The sequence below is a fragment of the Danio rerio genome, chromosome 3 (assembly GCF_049306965.1).
Source record: "Danio rerio strain Tuebingen ecotype United States chromosome 3, GRCz12tu, whole genome shotgun sequence".
Classification (NCBI taxonomy): Eukaryota; Metazoa; Chordata; class Actinopteri; order Cypriniformes; family Danionidae; genus Danio; species Danio rerio.
This window is the reverse complement of record NC_133178.1, coordinates 28,371,154-28,395,000: the sequence shown is the minus strand read 5'-3', so window position 1 is coordinate 28,395,000 and position 23,847 is coordinate 28,371,154. Positions and strand designations below refer to the sequence as shown.

At 35.8% G+C, this 23,847-nt stretch overlaps 1 protein-coding gene and 1 long non-coding RNA gene across 2 annotated transcripts in view; one reads left to right on the top strand and one right to left on the bottom strand.

Moving 5' to 3' along the window:
- Window positions 1-6,155, bottom strand: part of eif3d (eukaryotic translation initiation factor 3, subunit D) — a 14,178-nt gene extending 8,023 nt beyond the window's left edge. Inside the window, 8 exon segments of the mRNA NM_200016.1 lie at window positions 1,159-1,291; window positions 1,390-1,511; window positions 4,356-4,428; window positions 4,514-4,599; window positions 4,687-4,823; window positions 4,904-4,949; window positions 5,035-5,160; window positions 6,085-6,155. Of these exon segments, the coding sequence (NP_956310.1) occupies window positions 1,159-1,291; window positions 1,390-1,511; window positions 4,356-4,428; window positions 4,514-4,599; window positions 4,687-4,823; window positions 4,904-4,949; window positions 5,035-5,157 (720 nt within the window). The 5' untranslated portion in view covers window positions 5,158-5,160; window positions 6,085-6,155.
- Window positions 6,156-21,499: 15,344 nt separating this feature from the next.
- LOC137490611 (uncharacterized) lies at window positions 21,500-23,770 on the top strand. The gene is made up of 7 exons (XR_011010399.2): window positions 21,500-21,574; window positions 21,854-21,885; window positions 22,186-22,213; window positions 22,364-22,423; window positions 22,732-22,848; window positions 22,954-23,057; window positions 23,634-23,770. It is a non-coding gene; the product is annotated as an uncharacterized lncRNA (long non-coding RNA).
- Window positions 23,771-23,847: the final 77 nt, after the last annotated feature.

The following is a 23,847-nucleotide window of genomic DNA, read 5'->3' as shown; positions in this document are numbered from 1 at the left end:
AAAAGAGTCTAAGGGTGCTTTCACACCTGTGAATCGATTCAGTTGTTCCGAAACAGAGATTACAAATGTTACATTGTTGCTCTTTGCTCTTGGAGCGGTTCACTTTCACACTGCAAAGTTTCTAATCGGACCAAAAGAGCTAAAACAAGTCACGTGCGAGTAAACTCTCCTCGCATTGGTCAGAGTGTCAGGGTTTAATTTGCAGAGATTTTGCGATTACTTTGGCGCGGAACAGAGGGCGATTGCCCTGTTCACATATGCCAAACGAACCGCGCTAACTGGGCAAACGAGACAGGTTCCGAAACAAAAGTGTACGAGTGAAAGCACAATAAAACACCAAATGGGGTGACTTTATGCTGCAGTTTTTAAAGTAACACCATCACAATTTAGCTTTTTGCCTAGACGGTGGCTGTGAACTGTCAAAACAACTCTCAAAACGATCTTTTCGGACATCACATATTTGTACATAACACATCCTGCAACACGTTTTATTCAAGAACATTTGAGCTGGTTTCAGTTATTAGTTTTTTCATTTTCATTTATATAAAATATATTTATTTTACTTGATTGATAATTATATCCCATTTTGTTATTTAACCTAATATTTTTTATGCAACAGTCAAATTGCATGTTAATTTGCTATGCGAAGAAAAGGAAATAATTAATTTTTGCCATGATAATTTATGTGAAATTGTGAATACAAGTCTATATAATCACCTTGCAATTTAGAAATTATTGCTTAGAGTAGATTAGTTTTATGAAGTTTTTAAAATAAAATCAGTTGTTCACTGTATAAAAATAACACTTTTTTAAATATTTATATTTATCTGCCTATATATATTGATCATCAGCCTCCAAATCTAAAGAGTTATCGGTGATTGCTATCAGCCCAAAAATCCATATCTGTGCATCCCTAATTGGCATTAGATATATTTGCAGTGAATGTGGAGAAAAGCAACTATATTTTTTTAGGTTAATAAGATTTTATTGATTTATACCACACTCTATCTGCAGCCCTGGGATTAAACCGATGCTTTCTGAGATTAAAAATGTGTTAAAAATCTTAGTGTTTCCATTTATAAATCTTTTATGCAATATCCTTAAATGTGAATGAAAATAGGTGGATGGAAACAGCTCTTGAAGTGTGTGAAAGTGTACCTTGCGGATCACTGGGTCATCGGTGGTGGTAACGGTGTGGAAGATCCTCTTGATGCTTTTGAGTGGTTTTTCATTTCGCGTGGTGATGCGATCAAAAGCCTTGTCGTAGTGCTCAAGAGCTCCACAGCACTCACTGAGAAACAGGAACATTATTAAGGACACCCTCAAGAGCAAACCACTCTTAACGACATTATCTCTGAATAACATGGGTGATGATATCAGAACGCTTACATGTCCAATGGGTCGGCCACATCCATGTATCTCATCTTCATGAGCCTGGGGAAGTCCATCTCCTCCTTCACCTCCCAGTCACTGCGCACCTCAACAGAGGAGTCTCTGGGCTTGAGCTGAGCCTTAGGTCGAGAGAGAGAAGTCAGATTCAATAAGATCTAGCCAATTGCATGTTAAGGTAGTCAGTTTGTGTAAAACAAAACAAAAACAGAAAGCCATCTAAAAAGCTGTTTCCCACAAAACAGAATGACAACTTTTTCAAAATCTATCGGATCATTTGGTTCTCACTTTAAACTTGTGAAACATGTTTAAAACTGCATTAAATGCTGTTTAGAACAGAAAGAATTATGGCTGCACGATATTAGAAAAATCTAACATTGCAATGTTTTTATTTTATTTTTTAAATTGCATTATGAATACAACTTTACCAGATAACTTAATATTTCTATTTGAAAAGAATTTATAATATTAGATCAATTAGGATGATTCTGCAGAGGGAGTGCATCTCCATAAAATCTTATAAACAATCTATAAAACTTTTGGGGTCCCTCAACACATTTTTGATGTGGTCTGTGATGATATTTGCATGTGTTATGAGTATTTTGATGCATAATCTATAAATACAGTCAAGAAAAAAGATACAATTGAAAAAATGCTTTATCGTTTTCCAAGTCTAACAGTATTAAAGTACAGTAACTGAATGATAAAAATAACAAAAAATTAATATAATTAATCATAGTTAAGGTCACAACTGGAACTATTTATTATGTCTGAATGATTTTAAGGTCATACAGTCACAGAAATTAAACACACATGCAAAAGATGTATAATCCAGACTAGGGTTGTAACAATATACCGGTATGACGGTCTACCACGATTTGAACGTGCACGATTATCATACCATGAACAATTGCATATCAACGGTTTTAACCCTTAAAGACCGAAACAGCCGCCCGCAGCTAAAAATAAGTATTGCTCTTAAATGTTTAATAACTTTTGATCCGCTGATCCGATTCATACAATTCAAATATTGGCACAAAGAAGAGAATCTCAGCTTTCCAGTGCTGTATCACATAATATTTCAGAGGCTCCGGAATCAGTGCGGTTACGTCATCAAAATTTGACAACGCTGATTTGACAAAGAAACGCTCGTCACTGTGTCTCCGGACAAACCAGACATGATACATTGATGCATTGTCCCTCCTCCATGCCAAGATTGGTTCAAACTCGCTATATCACAACCAATAAGCATAGGTTTCGCTTTTGTTTGTGGACCAACACTGAGCTTTTTGAACAACACGGAATGAGAGATTTTATGCAATTTATGCACGGCTAAATAAAACGCAAAAAAAAGTTTTGCATGAAATAATTCTCATACTAAGTACTTTTGCATGCACAGCAGCACAGAAACATGACAAAACAGTGACACAGCAAAGACGAACTGCTGCTCTTGCTGTTTTCAAAAGACGCAAATGAAGGTGCAGCTGTTTGTCTGCATTGCAGACAACCATATCCAAATCCATATCCACAGACAACCATATCCATGCTGGCACATAAAACCTATGATGTTCCATATTGAATCTAGTTTCGTTATGTAACTATTTATAGGATAGTATTTATATCTATTTTTTTACTGAGGATTTGCACCATGTTTATTTGGACTTTATTTGGACTTTGACACATTATTTATTATTTTCTTATTTTTTTATTTGTTCTTTGTAAGTGGTGTTGTTTATAGTAACTGAAAATATAATATTTGGAAAAAGTCAAATTTGCTTCACTGTTCTATTATTTTGTAACATTTGTAACATACTGTATACCGCGAAACCGTCAAACCGTGGTATTGTTTTAGACGATTATCATACCGTAAAAAATTCATACCGTTACAACCCTAATCCAGACTCAACAGCGAGTATACTTGCGATGTGACAATTGAGAATGATCACATTGCGATATCGATGCTAAAACGATATATAGTGCAGCCCTATAAAAAATGCTAACTTTCATGGTTTTAAGCAGTTACCAATTGTTATCAAAGCAGTTTCGGCCTAATTCCCACAATGCAGAATGACTTTTTCAAGCTCCCTCAGATCACTTGGTTTTCACTTTAAACATGTTTAAAATGCATATAATGCTGTTTAGAACAGAATGAATGAGTAACGATTTTCATTGTTTTATGCACTTTTTAATACTTTGTTTTCTTTTGGCCTGATAAAGCAGTTTCAGGTTTTCCCACAATGCAGAATGTTTTTTTCACATGCCCTCAGATCACTTGGTTTTCAATTTGCAATAAATTACTTTTTTTTTAATAAAATGTTAAATTAAATTGTAAATCCGGTATTATCTGAGTATCTATAATAACAACATTCTGAGATGGGATCATTACACTCATCAAATCATGAATGCAAATCTGCTGTTTACTGTGAAAGAACATGACTTGGAACAGCTTAAACTACTGATAAAGTATGGTATATTCCAAGGGTATCAAACTCAGTTTCATCTGCACAGTTTAGCTTTAACTCTATGTTTGTATGTATAATGTAACCTGCTGGTAGGTGTTGTTGAAGCAGGTTTAGAACTAAACTCTGCAGGGCTGCGGTCCTCCAGAAACTAAGTTTGACACTCCTGGTATACGCCACCACAGAGGCTTCTGTTATTTCAATTCATCTCAATAACACACATTTACAATAGAAATAGGGTGAATTTTCATTTCACATCAACTAAGTAATTGTAAAAAAGACATTACGCATCTAAAAGGAATGTAAACCTGAAGCACTTATTATCTTATAAAAATTTTACAAACTTGTATTGAGTATTCACCCTGAAAGGAACAAAAAATCATCTGAAATAGAAAACTGTGCCTAAACAATAGGCAAGAAACCCTTATATGAAACTAAATTAAAGTGGAGGTGGAATGCTTTGTGACTCAAGATAAAAAAGAGAGATGAAAAGATGGCATTTCATACCTGTGACTTTTGATCCCACTTTTGTCGCACACCAAATTGCTTCTGGAATTTCTTCTGCAGGCGCATACGGTCCCTATTCAGAGAGACGGTGAGTGTGTGTTCTCAAGTCATACCTCTCAACACACAATGCTTTTTACTATCGATTAAGCAGAACTAACCTTTCCTTCTGCTTGGCGCTCTTAGGCAGGGTCTGCATATTGAACTGAGTAAGAGTCCTGCGGTCTTTGTCTCTCCGGAGGTTCCTCTGCAGAACACAAACACAACAGACTATTAAAACAAAAGGAGATAAGATGGAGTAAAGCAGCAAAAAGATAAACGTCTAGAAACATACCTGAGCAAATCGCATCCGGTTTCTCTGATAGGCAGTCTTCTGAGTCTTGGCAGTGTCCACCAGCTGGAAGCTCGCCTCATCCTCCTCATGGAAGTAAGCATACTGACTGCCGCCTCCAAACTGAGATGAATATTTATCTACATAGAACAGAGAACAACAATGAATAACAAACCATCTGAGAAAGTAAAATATAATAAATAGATTTACAAACACCCACTTGTGTATCTCTTATCCTGGTATGTTGCACCAGTCCAGTCAGCCACCTGCGTACAATAATATCTTTATTTATAAAGTAAGAGTCTAACAAACACTAATAAGGTTGTTTAAATGATAATAAAGAGCTCTCACCTTTCCCAGTCTGTCTCCTTTACTGAAAGGCTGGTAGGGCATGTCTTTAAACTTCTCAGGAACAGCACATGGACCCCATCCTGATGGGTTGTCCTGAATCACAGGTGCATGGAACTTTGCCATCGCCTAAAAAAGTGCATAATTAATTGTATTACCATTATATAACTTAAGAACATAAGTGTTATATTCTAAAACCGAACTAACCATGAACACAACAAATGAACCAAGTGCAAATTGAATTGTGCAAAGCAAACTGAAGATGATATGTGGGTGAAGAAAATAAAAATTTGTTTAATTAATTTGACTTGGGTGCATTTGACACTATATAACAGTATGCTGCTATATAATGACGGCATGAATAATACGGTTTACACTAATAATAAAACTAGTAAACAATGTACATTGTCTTGAATTCATCACGGAGTCATACGACACCACCAACTCGACGTTTTTCAGTGATCTGAAGCCGGTTCCGGACACATGACCTAAAGCTACAATCTCATTGGTTGGTTGTCGACCATTCTTTTGACTGACGAACAAAAAAAAAACTCAAAGTGTATTAACAATTGGCGTATAAAGATTGTCACGGAACATATTAAAGTGTTTTTCGCAAATATAACACTTGAAAAGACCGTCAAATGCTGAAAATCAATGTACACTGCAAACGTTACACTGCGCAGTTGCATATCAGCGACATCTTCCAGGATTTTACGAGCGGCCATGATGAAAAGTCTCGCCGCTACTCACTCATAAACATCCATGTACACAATCCGTCCCTGTTAATTTGACTTCGAGCTTAATTTGGAAACATATATAGGTTACTAAACATGATAGTTGCTGTCACTGTTGAACAATGAGTTCTGAGAGTTGAAATGCGGCACGGAGGGATTGAGCGCGTAAAAGCAGCTGACGGACTAAGCAGAAGCGCACATGCTCCACTCCTTACACGACAACTATCTTATCTCAGTCATCTGCCGCGAGCTTCTGTTTGCCACTTTTGTTCCAGGCCGTAATAACAATGTGTATTACATAATTACACGCAAAACTTACCTTTACTGGTGTACGAATCCGTATTGATTCGCGGATGCTCGACTACTCCCAGACGTTGCGGCAAGAGGTCGTGCCGTAAAGGAACGCGTCACTCCCGTTTTCGACCCTTTACGACTATAAGATAAAAGTCCTCCTTAGTTAAAGAGGCAGTTTACCCAAACATTTAAATCTGTCATCATTTACTCACCCTTTCCTTGTATTGAACTTTCAAGAGATTCTTTCTTCTGTTAGAAAAAAAGATGTTAGAAGTGATAGAAACCGGTAATCATAGATTTCTATGTATCTGTTTTTCCTACCATGGAAGTCAGAGTGGAATGACCAACCAACTTATCCAGCATTAATTTACCCAGTGAACTGGATCCCTTTCCTGCAGTAACCCAGGACTGGAAAACCATTTAAAGTGATATTATTATTATTATTATTATTATTATTATTATTATTATTATTATTATTATTATTATTATTATTATTATTTTGTTGTTTTCATGTTTTATTATTCAAATGACCAAAAGGGCATCCGCTGCGTAAAAACTTGCTGGATAAGTTGGCGGTTCATTCCGCTGTGGCGACCCTGGATTAATAAAGGGACTAAGCCGACAAGAAAATGAATGAATTAATGAAAGTTGAATGTGCTGGTCAGTTTGTTATTTTCCTAATAAAGGACAACAGGCTATAGTTTTAATTCAAGAGAGTGATTACTCCGGAGAGCCTTAAAAATCCACTCAGCTTGAGGCTATTAATGTGCGTCAACTCAGTAGTTTTCTGCAAGTTGAGTTACCCGTAGTGTGGGCGGCACAGTTTGAGGATGTGTTGGAGCCAAGTTCCTGCACTCCTGGAGATAAGCACGTTCAACTTCACACATAAAGAAACCACAAGCCCCAAAAGAGGACGTCATGCAAAATCAAAATAATTAACACTTCTGTCATGTACTCACCTGCAGTTACGCTGAGTATACTTTTTGTACACTACTCCTGAAATCACCATCACTAAGTGAAGTTTAGTCAGTTAGTTAACTTTATTTGTCCCCATAGGGAAATTGTATTTGCAGCATACAATCACAGAGACATCTGACAATTTGCATTTGGCATTTATATACTGTAAAACCCAACAGTCAACTTTATCAAATGAAATGAGTGTAGTTAACTCAAAATTGACTGAAAGTTAGTTCTGCTAATTTAAAATAGTTTTAAACCCAGTGTTGAAGGTAATGAGTTAATTCAATACCCCATTTATTCAACTTAAATGGAGGAAGTTTACAGTTTTTTTTTTAACTCAAATGGTTTGTAGCAATCGGTTTCCTCAAATGGTTTGAGTTGCTTTACCTCATTGGGTTTTACAGTACTCAGTTGGTTTGAGTTCTCTTCAATTATTGGATTTTACTGTGCTCCAATTGCTTTGTTTACTCAAATAGATTAAGTTCACAGCACTCATTAGGATTAGTTTTTGAACTTAAATGGTTTGTTGCAATTGTTTTCCTCAAATGGTTTGAGTTACCTTAACTTTTTGGGTTTTACAGTGTGTAAATGAATCATTTAAAAAACATGGTACCTCTAAATAAATATCCAGGAATTTAAAAACTTAATTACTTGAGATGTAAATGAAAATTTTAGTCTATTTCTTACACATCTGGGAAGACAATATCAACAACTTGATGGCAATGGAAGGTGTATGAAAAAAGGATGTCTCTCATCATTGACAACCATGATAGCCTTTTCAGTACTCTTTCTTTGTATTTATTATCAATACTCTTTAATTTTAATGCCAACAACTTACTGGCTGTTGTTAACACCCTCTGCAGTGACCACTTTCTGGGCCTCAGAAGCATTTCCAACACAAAACGTTGCAACACTTTCGATAAAAGCACTAAAACACGATCAACAATGTGTTGTTAGCATTAAAAGACAATAGTTTCTTTAAGAAGTACATTCTTTAACAAGTGTGTGTGTGACTTTGTAAAATATGAATTTAATATTGTCATTCTCACAACTGCACTATCAGATAAAAAAGAATCTGTCAAAATCTATCACTAGTAGTGTTGAGAAAAGTTACTTTTAAAAAGAATTGCATTACAACATTGAGAACCCCCCAACCCCCCTTTTTTATGGTAAGCAATGTGTAATGTTACTTTTGAGTTGCTTTTTATTACCTGGCTGAGGCTTGATCTGTTTCATTTTTTCTTTCTTTTTTTTAATAGAGGAGTTGTCAGTTAACAACACACTGTATAACCTATACATTTATTTACTTAAAAAAAACAAAAAAAACATTTGAAATAAAATTTTTGGATAATGATATTAGAGAATTTCCTGACCCTAGAGCTGTACATAACATTCATACCGATTATTGAAAGTTATCAAAACTAAAAAGTAATTCATGTTACATTTGCATAAAAGTAACTTAAAAATGATTACTTATTGTTTAAAGTAATGCGTTACTTTACTTGTTACTTCGAAATGTAATATTATTTTGTAACTCGTGTTAGTTGCAAATGCATTACCACCAACACTGGTCACTAAGGTGGTCCTTTTTTTACAAGGTACTCTTTTGTCCCTTTAATATCAGGTTATTTGAAGCATAAAGTTACATCTAAAATATACAAACATAGTGGACTCTTAAAGAGATAGTTCACCCAAAAAGGATTCTGTCATTATTTACTCACCCTTTACTTGTTCAAAACCTGTTTGAGTTTCTTTATTTTGTTGAACACAAAAGATCATTTGAAGAATGCTGAAAACCTGTAACCATTGACTTACCTTCTGAAAGGTGCTTTAACTGTGAATAACATTTTCAGTTATTAATAACTGAATAACTGAAAGGTGCTATAACTGAATAATTGACCAAAAACTTATTGTTTATTGTCATAATTTACTCATCCTTATTGATCTTTTACAGTGATATTAAATTTATAAATGTACGGAAAATTTGGCAGCGGTTCATTCTGTTGTGGTGACCTCAGAATAATAAAGGGACTAAGCCAAAAAAAAAAATAAAATAAAGGAATGAATGAAAAAATTGTCATGTTATGGGAATGCTAAAAGTATAGTGAGTTACATTATAACACTGTAGAGATTTCAACCAAAACTTAACATTCTGACACTATTTACTCACCCTATACTTGTTCCATATCAGTTTGAGTCCTTACCTCTGTTGAACACAAAAGAAACCAGAAACCATTGCTTTCCATGGTATTTGTTTTTTTCCCCATGGATGTCAGTGGTTACAGCTATTCAGCTTTTTTCAAAACCTCCTCTTTGGTGTCCAACAGAAGAAAGGAATTCATAAAAGTTTGCAACCACTTGAGGGTGAGTAAATTGTAAGAATATTTTCAATTTTGAGCAAAGTATCCCTTTAAGTCACAGATGTGGACTGGTTAGTTATGTGTACCTTTTAAAAAGCTACCACCCCTAGTGACAGGTTTTGTACTTTTATTTCTGAGAGTGTAGTCTTATTGCATCAGAGACGTTTCCTTCCCTCTCTACTATAAACACGTTGAAAAAAGGCTTTAGCAGACTGGTTTAGGCATTTCAGATCTCGAAATCTGAAAATGCGGTCTGTGCCGAGACCGAGAGCTTGAAGCTTCATGCATTTATTCATTGAGAATGAGCAAACACACGTATGAAAGTAACCATGAGAGCTGAGTTGAGTTCATGTACACAACTCAGCGCACGAAAGCAGAATCAGTGCTGATGGCTGTCCAACACGCAACGGTCCCTAGGGATACGCTGACATTTTAATATAAATTGCGCTGTCTTTCTGTCCGTTCAACATAAAATTAATGATGGCATTCATTCACAGACCCTGTCAGAAGTTATAGATTGGTATTGTGCCAGTTGACAGCTTTGAGGGCATATGCTTGCTGAGATGTTCGTTATTAATTCCATAGAGGAAACAGTTCAGGCTTTGTTGAATGAGGTGAAACTACAGATCTGGACTTTATATGATGCTATTCGGTGCACTGCAAGAAAATGTTTCTGATTTTATTGGTGTAAAATGCTAGTAAAACAATATTGCCTACAATAATTTCCCACCAACAGTCAGACTATGTGTACACCTATTGTCTTCTACGTATTATTGTCAACATTCCTAATTGTATACCGTTTTGTCTTTTGGGAGTGTGTTGTTGTATTTTGTCTGGAGCCAGCACCTTAGCTTTCCCACCCATCAAGGTACACGTGCTGCTGCTGATGTGACAATAAAAGTGATTTGATGTAATTTTAGGTGGAAAATGTAACAGCTTTACATAGTTAAGTGCACTATAAAAAATGCTGGGTTCCACACAATCGATTTGTGTTGGGGCAACATGAATAAATTAAGTTAACTTATTCGTTTTAACAGATTTAAGTGGATTGAACATAAAACAATTAAATTAAAAAAGTAACAAAAATAGTTTTTAGGTTTGTCACTCACATACTGAATAAATTTTTATTTTGCTCAATATTTTTGTAATATTAAATTGATGTTTTAAATATTTTCCCAGAGATGGGTTACAGCTGGAAGGCCATCCACAGCGTAAAACATTAGCTGGATAAGTTGGCAGTTCATTCCACTGTGGCAACTTGGATTAATAAAGGGACAAAGCCAAAAAAAATTGAATGAATGAATGAATGAATGTTTTAAATATGAACCACTGACTGAACTATCAATTGTTCAGTGAATTCTTTTCATGTTTATTCCACATAAATTTGTTAAAAGTGTTAAGTCAATTTGTGTTGGGACAACATGAATGAATTGCGTGGAACCCTGCATTTTTTACAGGGTGAACTGAACCTTGTGTGTCACTTAGCTAAAAGAAACATGTAAAATGTGCAAAGTGGGACTGAAGTTGAGAAGTACTGTGTTAAAATATTCTACAGTCAACATATTAATAGCTCCCATAAACACTGCTACCAACAAAAGATTCGCCTTAAGCTGTTGATTACTTAAATAAGATGTTTTCACACAAAGCAATTTAAAAGCACCTCTTCCATTGACATCAATTAAAATAATTTTTTTGTATCTTCTTAACTGCAAAGCCAGAATGATATCTTTTTAAGCTTTAGTGGTAACAATATCGCCGTCTAAGCATTTGAAGCATGCAGCCACCACCTGGATTTAACTAAGCAAGGAGCTTCCCACTGGATAATTACTGCATGGATGATTATGTTTCAGCTGGAAACAAGTTATTTAACTGTAACTGAAAAGTGGATTAAGATCTGTCCAACACATCATTAAAAATTGGAAGAAGAGCAGGGAACCAACATCTTTAAATAGGAAATGCGGTCTGAAAGAAATCATGAATTATAGAGATTGATGATGGATTACCTAAATGTTTGGTCAAATCAATTTAAGAACTTTCCACATGCACAATGCAAATGGAACTCAAGAGTTTGGGAGTCAATAGCTGCATAACCTTAAGAAGACCATCATTGAGGCTAATTGAAAAAAAAGATTAGCTAGGGATGTGCATAAAGATTGGACTCTGGAGCAATGGAGGAAAGTCAAGTAATCTGATGAGTTCAGATTTACCCTGTTCCAGAGTTAGGGGTGCATCAGCGTAAAAAGAGAGGTGGAGGAAGTGATACACCTATCATGCCTAGTGTCTACCATACAAGCTTCTGGAGGCAGTGCTGTTATGTGGAGATGCTGCAGTTGATCAGGGTTCAGCAACTATATATGCCCAAAGAATGAGGTCAGCTGACTTCCTGAACATACTGAATGACCAGATTATTAAATCAATAGATTATTCCATCTGATGGCACAGGTTTTATGCAGGGTGACAATGTCAGGATTCATCAGGCTTAAATTATGAAAGAGTGGTTAAGGGAGCATGAGGCATTATTTTTACAGATAAATTGACCACCGCAGAGTCCAGACCTGAATCCTGTAAAAAAATCTTTAGAATTTGATGAAGTAAATTGGCCACCACAGAATCCAGACCTGAACCCTATTGAGAATATTTAGGCTATGCTGGAGAAAACTTTACACAGTCATCAAACCTAAAAGACTAAGTAAGTGACCTTGCTCACTTGAATGTGGCAAAATTGTATGGATACAATTGCAACAAATCAGACTTGATATTAAAAATTAAACCGATATAAACTACAATCCAGCTCTCCCATCACAAATATAAGATCTTGGTGAAAAAGTATTTCTGCTGCATGTGGCAACCACTGATATTATTGATTATTATTCATTTTCTTTTCGGCTTAGCCCCTTTATTAATCTGGCATCACCAAAGCAGAATGAACCACCAACCTATCCAGCATATTTTACGCAGCGGATGCCCTTCCAGCTGCAACCCATCACTGGGAAACACCCTTACACTCTCATCTACACACATACATTACGGAAAATTTAACTTACCCAATTCACATATAGCGCATGTCTTTAGACTGCGCGGAAAACCGAAGCACCCAGAGGAAACCCACGTGAACACTGGGAAAACATGCAAACTCCTCAAAGAAATGCGTACTGACCCAGCCGAGGCTCGAACCAGTGACCTTCTTGCTGTGAGGCGACAACGCTACCCACTGTGTCACCACATCACCTGAATTGTTATTATAATATACATAATTTATATAATGTAAAATGTACAACTTAAGATTGATCACCACAGAGTCCAGACCTGAACCCTATTGAAAATCTTTAGAATATGCTGTAGAAGACTTTGCACAGCGTTCTGACTCTTGCATATAAGATCTTGGTGGAAAGGTATTTCAACTTTGGACAAGAACAAATGTTGTCACATTGCAGAAGCATACTGAAACCATGCCACAATGCATAGTCAGAGCTTAAGACTGTCAAATAAAAAAAAATATTAAAGTGTGTGACTTTTTTATTTTTTGGACAGGGAGTATAATTTAGTAGAGGTTTAGTATTGTAAAATAGTAATACTCAGAACTCAAACTCTGTGGTTACAGTAAAAGAGTTTCCTATCAGTTATCATATGTTATAACATTCATCTGCATTCATCTCCTAAATATGATTTTTCAGACATGACTTGAATGCTCCATTAGAGATCTTAGCTGACAAACTGATGATCTGAAGACATACGAAATGTGCAGAGTAGTGGGTCCTAAGGACTGCGGTTAAAAACCACTAGTTTAAAAGAAGATATCAGCTACTTTAACATCACTAGATACTAAAATGATTTCTGTTCCTGGTAAAAACTGCTTCTCCACAGGGTTTACTTAGAATTAGATCTCGCAAAATTCAATTGCTTTGCTCATTAACCCAGATCGAGCGGTGACGTGTGTCTGGTGCTCCCCGATGTCGTCCCTCCTATGGCTTGTACACATCTCTAAGAGCACCTGCTGAGTGGCGTCTCTCACATCATCAAACTCTTTCAGAGATTCTCTCCACTGGCATTTTTTACATCTGTTGTGTTTTATCTTCAGTTCGACAAAAGTGAGGCATATTTACACTCCTGGCCTCATTAGAACGGATCCGGAGTCCATTTGATGTTTTAGGGAGCTGTTGCCGGCAGCATTAATGAAAGGAATTGCTCTCTGAACTGAGCGCCACTTTATTTTGAGTACGTGATAGTAGAAATTGATATGATGCAGATCAATTTAGTTGTTTTTTCTATTATAATTGCACAGTGACATGAGAAAAGCGTTCCATTACACTCTGTGGCAAAAAACAATGACACATTTGTAAGTATTACACTTTTCTTAAAGGCAACAACTTATGGCACATATAGAAAGCTGTTTGAAATCTAAAATAGGCTTCTTTGCCTTTGAGCACTATAGAAACCTTACACTTATCACATATTGAGCATTTCATTACAATGACAACTTACAATGTCAGCATGGCAACAGTACAGATTTTAAAGACACGTTAGACATTTGACACACATATATAGTCTTTTTGTAAGAAGCAGTGAAAAACTGTATTATTCAGACTCACCTTCAGACTTCTTTTGTACTGAAAACCTACTGTAATAGCCTTTGATTAAGAATGAATGTGAAAATAATGGAAAGGGGTTGAAGTACATATGGTTTGCAGTTTAGATTTTCGCTTCAAACCATTTTAAAAGACTCAGTTAAGTAAGTGACCTTGCTCACTTGAATGTGGCAAAGTTGTATGGATAAAATTGCAACAAATCACACTTGACATTCCAATATAAACCTAATCTAAGGTTCACAAACTTAAATAGTTCCATCGTAACTATCTCAAATAACTTCTTATATGAACTTTATGGGAATTTGAATTCTGCCCATTTGCTTTAGATACGCATGTCATATTCCATGAGGCCTGACTAATGTGATAAAACCTGTTGATATGCACAATCTTCACATTTTCTCCAGATAAATCAGAGCAGACGGCTGCTGTGGCATTAGATCAGGGCTTTGACCAATGAGGTCATGGCTGTGCAATGCTGGATGCAGGGGGGATAATAGGTGCAGAGAACCAATCAGACATCAACTGATTAAGAGTAATGGAGGTGTCTTGAGCTGAGCCGTTGAGGAAAGGTCACCTGAACACACACACAGACACACACACTTTCTTTTTAGGGAATGTTAGGATGTAATAATGTTTACACTGTACTGATAAATATGTTCTTCCACCAACCTTACCTGTAAACCCAAACCTCACAGGAAAAAAAAAAATCTTTCAAAATATTTAATTCTTGTGATTTTGGAGTGCACCACTACATGAACTGACTGTTTTAAGGATTACATAGGAGTGGCAAGGGCGCTTGTAATGGAAATGAAGGGAATCCTGTCATTTTTCTATTTATTTTAAAGTGTTTTCATGCCTAAATAAAATGAAAGCACAGAGTAGATTCACAATTAGGAGAAAGTGGCATCCCCTGGTGGTTCGGTGGTATAGGTTGCGAATACAGTAGTCAACATTTGAAGTGGATTATAACTTTTCGTAAAAGTTGTCCTAGCACTATTGAACAACACCCATTTTTTTTCCTAGGACAATTTTGAAAAATATTTTTGATTCAATTCGAATGTTGTATACTGCAGGAAGGATCGGCTCTTTGATATTTATTGTCACCCTTCATAGAAAGATTAAAAATACAGGAGAAATATGGGAGAATACCTGAGATGATAGCGGGACTTGTATGGAAGGATCCTGAGAAAAAACAGGAGGGTTGACAGGTATGATGAGCCGTTTTGAACCATTTTCCTCACGGGAACGGACATTATTTTGGTCAGAATTTTACTGGTATTGCATTATTTGTTGGGACATCCACAATAAAATACAAGATGTACACATACACAGGCACACAAACAAAATTACAATACAGAAACAAAAGTTTAAATTTTTCCATGTTTTCTATTGAGCTTTTATTAATCAATTATTCGACAGATCCATTAAAGAAATCTGTCAGTAGAATTAAAATAGTTTATTGCTAATTGCACAATTTGTTAATATTATTTATATTATTTAAAGTTTTGACTGAACCTCACAGTGTTACCATTGGTTGTTTTTTGACTGTATTTCTGATATAAGGATTCTGAATAATTCTGAATAAATGTAACCTTACACTGTAAAGCCTAATAAGTTTAGACTACTCAAATGATTTAAAGAAAGTGATTCCCTCAGTTCGTTCCCAGAAATGGGAAATCCACAACTCAATTAAATGAATTGACCAAATGCAGTCTCTTCATTGAATTAAATTAAATGTTTAAGTACAGATAACATAAGACTTAACTTCCAAAATTGTCAGCTTTTATAATTTTTACTCACTACCAGGTCCGTTTATATCGAAGTTGATATTTAGCCGCATAATGTTGGTGTTTCGTAACATCTAATTTTTACAAGCTGGGTCCTGGGCCAAACACTCAACCTCCAACCTGGAGGACCAGAACACATACACTACGGACAATTTAGCTTACCCAATTCACTTATAGCGCATGTCTTTGGACTGTTGGAGGAAACCGGAGCTCCACACAAACATGAGAAGAACATGCAAACTCCACACAGAAATGCCAACTGACAGCTGGGGCTCGAACCAGTATATCAATAAGGAAAATGTATATAAGCTTTTAAATATCTACTTATTATTTTAAAACTTCGAACAGACATCAAACCTAAAAGACTCAGTTAAGTAAGTGACCTTGCTCACTTGAATGTGGCAAAATTGTATGGATACAATTGCAACAAATCAGACTTGATATTGAAAATTAAACCGATATAAACTACAGTGCAGCTCTCCCATCACAAATATAAGATCTTGGTGAAAAAGTATTTCTGCTGCATGTGGCAACCACTAATAAAACCAGGGAGTAAGCTGTAAAGGAGTGAATTATTATTCATTTTCAGCAAAATTCTGCATTACAAGGTAAATGACCACCTTGTGTCATATAACATTTATCGACTAATCAGTGCTGTTTTCAAAGCAGAATTTCAAGAGCAACCAATCATTATAAACAGACATTGAAGAAATTAAAATGTTAAGTTCAGAGAACTTAAAATATTAATTACATATTTTTTTTGCTGGCTTGTTTAAGGATGCACTTGATGCTAAATCTTGGTATTTTAAGTAATGTTAAGTTATATTAACTTAATATCTTTAGTAATGACAACAGCGGGGTTTACAGTGTAGCGAGTGTGTTTTATTTAAATGACAAGCATAACCTTGCCCAATTAAAGCAAGTTTTCTATAATGATGTCATCTCATGATAAGTAGAGCTATAAACATAATATCCCATTACTAGGGCCAGACAGAATCTGCAAACATGTTTAGCTATTTCTGTGGATTTATGCATAATGATTTCGGGAGTATTGTAACTAAACACGGGTGACGCAGTGGCACAGTAGGTAGTGCTGTCGCCTCACAGCAAAAGGTCGCTGGTTCGAACCTCGGCTCAGTTGGCGTTTCTGTGTGGAGTTTGCATGTTCTTCCTGCATTCGCATGGGTTTCCTCCGGGTGCTCCGGTTTCCCCCATAGTCCAAAGACATGCGGTACAGGTGAATTAAGTAGGCTAAATTGTCCGCGGTGTGTGCGTGTGTGTGCGTGTGCGTGTGTGTGTGTATGTTTCCCATAGATGGATTGTGGCTGGAAGGGCATTTGCTGTGAAAAAATGTGCTGGATGAGTTGGCGGTTCATTCCACTGTGGCGACCCCGGATTAATAAAGGCACTAAGCCGAAAAGAAAATGAATGAATGTAACTGAACACTTAATATTTTAAAATAAAACATAATAGCTTAACTTTTTTTAATAATGTTTACAATGCAAAGCCAACTAGATCCACTTATTTGGTAAACAAAGCAAGTGTGTCATATAATATATATACTAAAAGACAGAAAATATTACTTTACAAACTGTATCACAATTAATTCAAATGAACACTTTCATATTAGTCAAATATATTACTGAAAATAATAGAAAAACTGAATAAATATAAATTTACACAAGTAAATAAATAGATTCAATGATGGGCTTAAAATCTGCAGAATTCTGCACGCGCAAATTCGTGTGGGCTGAACCCCATTACTTTAATAACATTGTTATTGTTATGATATTAAATTACATACGTTCACTTTCTTCTATCCGTCCTCCAGTTTCTTAACTACTTTGTTGCTCCAGCCACCCACTTACCTGCCACTCTATCTAATATATCACCACACAAAACTTTCTTTCTTTTTTCCTCCTTCTTGTCTTCAGCTGCCAGCCTTTTGGTCTCTTAGCAACACGACTCATTTCCGCTGAGACCAGGCTGGAGTTTAGTTGTCTTTTTTCAAAGTGTATGTGATTAACAATTTGGATTTCTCTTTCACAACTTCCATTCTTGTGCAGGCACAAATGATTGCTGTTGTTTTTGTTTGCTTATTCAGGGTGTTAAATTGAATGAGTTTTTATTTCCTGCAGACAACAAATAACTTTTGAGTTGAAATGAACATACAGGTATATGTACAAACTAATGAATCATACACACAGTTTCAGGAGTGACAGCCATATTAAAATACCTGTGTGTGTGTGTGTTTCTACAGAACATGACTCACTCCTGAAACTAAAATAATCGACAGCATGGCTGTGGCATCTCATTCAAAACAATTTTAAAGCAAAATAACCTTGCTGTGTTCAGAGATTTATGATGTCATGTTCTGCAATTTTATCCAAATCACTGTCAGCAAAGGTGCTGTGTTTTGTTAATAACTGGTACAGTAGTTTGCGTCACAGAGCACATTCTTACAGTTTTGCCATGGCCACTTGTTAGGTGTATTTAGGCTTATCAGTAACTTTCCATTCAGACGCAAATTTGATTTATACACAAAACTGGATTTCAATATCAAACATTTGTGAATAAAGCTTGTTTCCACATCCATTGAGTCAAAGAGAACAAAATCATCCCATATACTGACATCAAATATCAAAAAGAAAATGGACATTTTTTGTGTTAGGAAAAGCCACTGCGTGCTTTTTTTTCTTATATAATAAATTACTTGCACCCCAGAAGACAGTTCAACGAATGTAATCTAGTTTTTAGAGGTGTGAGACCACTTTTTGGGAACACAGCCTCTCAAGACATTTCTGGGAGGTAATAATACCAAACCACTTTGATGATGGACATTGGCAAAGAGATTTTAAAATGACCTAAACAACATTTCAGATGTTGTGTAATATGGTCCGTCTACCGGTTTGTTGATAATGTTGTCCATCTGCACCCATTTTTGTTATCACATGACAAACATGGACATATCTGGACATCCCTAATTATGAGTGTGTTTTGTTCTCTAGATGAGCTTGAAATGACAGCATCGGAAAATTCAATAATTGGTTTAAAGTCACAAAGTGTGTCTCTTTTTTTTGTGTGTAAAAACAAATATGGCTATAAAAATTGCAGTAAATGAGTCCTTTCCATGTTATAAAAGCAATATAATATTTTCGGATTGCTTTGCCCTTTTTGTTTACATATCTGTTTATGCATGAACCCAAGAAATAAATAAAGAAAAATTATGAAAAGTATATTAAATTCAATAGCTGTTATTTACCCTGTAAGGAAGAAGTATCCTCAACTGAATGAAGCTGGTCACACTTACATTTTGTACAACTAAAAACAGAAAAGAGCAAACTTGTAAAAACAGTGTTCAGTTAAAATGTATAAACATGGATATACTAAAAGTAAGATTTACATTTTGAAAGAGCGTTGACAGTCTGTGAAGTTGATAGTTTAACCAAAGAGCATAGAATCACCAAGAGGAGACACTCTAGTGCAATTTGGTAAACAGCCACTAGATGGCGCGGCGGACATTTTGGACTAAAAAATTCCAGTGGAGTGGAGGAACTATGACATCAATTTGTATAAAAGAAACCCGGAAGAGAGTTGGCATTTTAGCAGTTCTGGTTCCCTCGTCCCTAAGTCAATGGGTTTTTTGAATGGAGTTTCAGTAAAATCGCTTAAAAAGGTTTGTGGCAAACACAAACTCAAGATACGTTCACGTTTTGTTCTACGACATAAAACACATCAGTTACAGCTCACTCTTGAATTTTTAAATCGGTCATGCTTCTTTATAAAGACGGTTGCTATCAAGTTGCTAAGTGGGACTACAGGCGGTGTCGGAGACATTATACGTCATCAAGCTAAACTGGTCTGGAGCGCAGCTTGCTTGTGTTGGGCATTTGGACTTGTTTGTGATTTAAGTATTTTCATGAATAGTATTTTATAGTTTGTAGTGTTTTTCTAATTGGGATTTCATATTCTGTGTAAATAATTCCTTCACTTGTAAAGGCTGTCGAGACTAATTTCTTGATCATTTATTTTAACTAAACGATATTATGAGGATACACTGTAAAAAATTTCCAGGTTTTCACAACAAGTTACTGTAATTTTTCACAGTAAATTACATTAGTATCCCTTCACAGTATTTAACTGAAAAATTCACAGTAAAGCAGGTCGCACACCAGAAGCGCCGCTCGGCGGCGCGCCGCGCAGCGCCACGCCGCGCCATGCATTTTAGAATTCTAAACATAGGTTTCTATCAGGATACACACACCGGCGCCGCAAGTCGGCGGCTGTCGGCGGCGCCCGGCGACGGCTCAGGACGCAGTTCATTTTTCAGCCGCGCCACAGAGCGCCATCTGATTAGTTTCATGTTAAATATCATTCGAATGTGCGCGTCTGGTGTGTGATACCTTAAACTGTCATGTACGCGCCGTGTCGCGGCGCCGAGCGGCGCTTCTGGTGTGCGACCTGCTTAATATGTTGTATTCATAATTTTATTGTGAAATAACGGCAGGTAGCATGATTACAGCCAATTACTGTGAAAAGGGCTATATCTTTTGCACGTTAGTTATAGAAATTCAAACCTTTTTTTAACTCAACGTAGAAATGAATACAAATGAACTTTTAACAGATAATAACAGAATGTTTTTAGCCCCCAAAACGATTTGGTTACCAACATCTTTTTGGTTGTACTGCACCTTTATTTAATTTTACAGTTAACATAGAATAGGAAATAATATTTAATGAACAACTGTGTGCTTAGCCAAAACATAATAAACTGGAATAAAAAGTAATTAATTAATGAAACCAAAGACTGTTAAACAGCCAACAATTATTTCAATGTCAGGGTAAATGTCTGCTTTAGACGGTTTCATGAGTATTGGGCACCTGTCATCGCCTGGAGGTCACTAATCTCAGAATTAAATATATATATAAATTATTATTATTTTTTATCTATATAAATAAACCACAGATTAGAGTTTTAAACAACTACATTCTAGCATGAAAAACAGTTAAAACTTCATTTTCGGACGCATATAGAGCCATCGAAGACGGGGCAATTGTCCCAATGTCTAGCCTGAAGACAGGCGCCTCTCGGCGGATACATGAGTAATGAGCGCCGTTACCGCCTGGAGGTCATAGATCTCCGCTACCGGCAAAACACACTTAAAATTACACACAATCTTTACTAACAATCCACAGATTTGAGTTTTGAAGAACTACATTCTCGCATGAAAAAGTGTTAAAACTTTATTTCATTACATATTACAAGCAATATTTATAATATTATGTGCCTTCTCATCCACCATTACAGCTTGATGCAGCTTGGTGCGAAATGAATCCTGGGAGGAAAAAATAATAATTCTCAATACACTCAAAACGAACTTTATTCTTATTGTTGAAGTCAGAGATATGTAATATTTTGAATGGCGAAGAAAATAATTAACTTTATATTTCAATCAATATATTACTTTTGCACTGCTTCGGTTCAGGACTTGTGTGACATTGAATCAGATTCAGATATTTTATCAGACGTGTTCATGAGCTCATAGTCATCAACAAGCAATTCGTGTACAAGCAGTACACGAACCAAGCAATATGATGAAATATTAATGAATTATGTGTTTGCGTCTTACAATATTATACAAAACGGAATCGTTTTCAGGCGAATTCGACTCTTTACTGTTCACTTAAAGAAGCCAAATTCGACTCTTTACTGTTCACTTAAAAGAGCCGATTCATTGAACAGAACTGACTCGACTCGAACGCAAACAAGCGCCATCACGACAACGCCTGCGTCGTCTCTTCACCCAACGGATTCATCCTCGGTAAGTGTTAAAATATGACTTTTGTCCGTTAAATGATTGTTGTATGTGTATTTCTGTATAGGGCATTTCATTTAACAGGAATTTACCGAGTACTTTAGTTGTACTCGCACGTACAGGGTTTAAGCGCGCCTTTTTTTAAAACAAGAAATTAACGACGCCAGATGGTGATTGTAGTGTTTTCTGAGGTAACTTGTTATTAGCATAACGTTAACGTTAGTTCCTGAAAAAAAAGGAAATTTTCTTTAATTAACTTCTTGTTAACTGCATTTTCTGTTTCAGTACAAGACTGAAGTAAAGGTGAAATGACTAAGGTAAGCTCTGACCTTCACTTAAGTTCACGTTACGGTTACGTTAGTCACCATCATGTACGTTAATTTTGTTCACTGTAACGTTAACGTTAAGTTAGTCAAATAAACTAAACTCATTATGAAACAAGTCTTAACTGTTTTATTAAATGAGGCTTATAATACAATTCAGTTGTATTCTTTTAAACTAACACTAACACAGTACATATTGTATATTTCTCACTGGTGTTAATGCAGTGCTAACATTTACTAATGAGAACTAATTGTTTATGTCACTAACTGTAGATTTTATTTTTTGGTGTTCAGGTGTACCTGATAATAGCTGAAGTGTGAGGTGAGTAAATTCTGAGCACACAAATATAACCTAAATTCATTAACACAATCTAAACCTATATATATATATATATATATATATATGGGTATGTGTGTGTGTGTGTTAGGTTGAGTCTTATTCTACTCTTATTATATTCATATTTTTTTGCAGCCACAGCCATTGATGTTGAAACACTGATGCTACCAATCACCCCTCGCTTGATTATTAAAGGTAATGTTGATGCCTTCCTCATTTTTATTAGATTTTTAAATGTCAAGTTTTTCACAGATTTGTTGTGAGCAGTTTCTTGTACACACTCTTTTTCTTCCAGAAGTTCCACCAGTACCTCCAGTAGTAGTAAATATTAGACAAAGATTTTTTTTAACTATAGTTTTTATTTTTATTAGCAATTTTACTGGGCATGTGTGTTTGTTTGCTTGGTTTTTAATAGGCAGAGCATGGAATGTCAACTTTGTTTCTACAAACAAATTTAATTATTCACAAACACCTCTAATTTAGTCCTTCTTTCCCCCTTTTAGTCTTATTCCTTGGAGGGTCGAGTGGTCATGGGACCTCACCTGGGTTTCACAACTGACTTTGGATCTGGTCTGAAACTGAAGTATGCTGAAGATGCCTTTTGCACTCTGGAATTTAAGGTAATGTCAACAATAAATATTGTAACTGAGGGCTTGTTTTGGGGGGTTAAACAAGGAATGTATAGGAACACAAGTCATGACTCCCCTTGTCCCCTTGTTATAAAGGGCCGTGTTGCAGACACAATTTGTTTGTCTGTGCTGGAGACCAGAGGGGAAGCTGTCTTTAAAAGGATGGGGCTCTTATGCCATATGTGAAGTTACCTATTCAGGTGAGTGGATTACATGCAAGTCATTGCAAATGCATAAATAGTGGGAAATTTTTACTGGGCAGCACAAATTAAGTGAAACTCAAAAACGTTTAAAAATATTTGGAATATTTGCAAAAAACTTGATTGAAATGAATACAACACAAGTGCTGTATCACTTCAATCAAGTTTTTTTTGCAAAATTTTCCTAATATTTTAATCATGAAAAATTAGCTTGATGCAAGAAAAATCCTGCTAGTATTCAAGAGCAAGTACTGTGATGCATGTGTTAACTTTGCAATAAGTGTGAACTCAGCATTAGATTATAGTCTGTAAACAGAAGGTGTAAATCAAATCAACTGTTTTAAAATGCTCTGCCTAGGTCATTAAAACCACTATTTGTTGTTGGACTGTTCTTGATTGTGTGTTTGTGATGGAAATGTTTTTCAGATGTTTTGTTTAAATGATTGCAGTTTGACTGAGCTACAGTATTGTCAGCATGTTTAAACTGAGCAAACAGTAATTTTGCTCTGTAGTGCAGCAGTAGTGTCCCAGTAGTGTTGTATGAAGCTAACTGTTTGTCTGCCCTTTTGCTTATAGGTGCTTTTTGGGCACCAGTTTGGAGATGGAAGACAGACGAAGTCAAAGAAGCAGAGAAGACACATCAACCAGCAAGTGTGTAAAATTATCAGGAAAATAATTGACCTTGAATAGACGACTGCCTAATTTAGCAAGAAGTTTTTTCTCTCTCTCTCATGTGTGTATATATATATATATATATATATATATATATATATATATATATATATATATA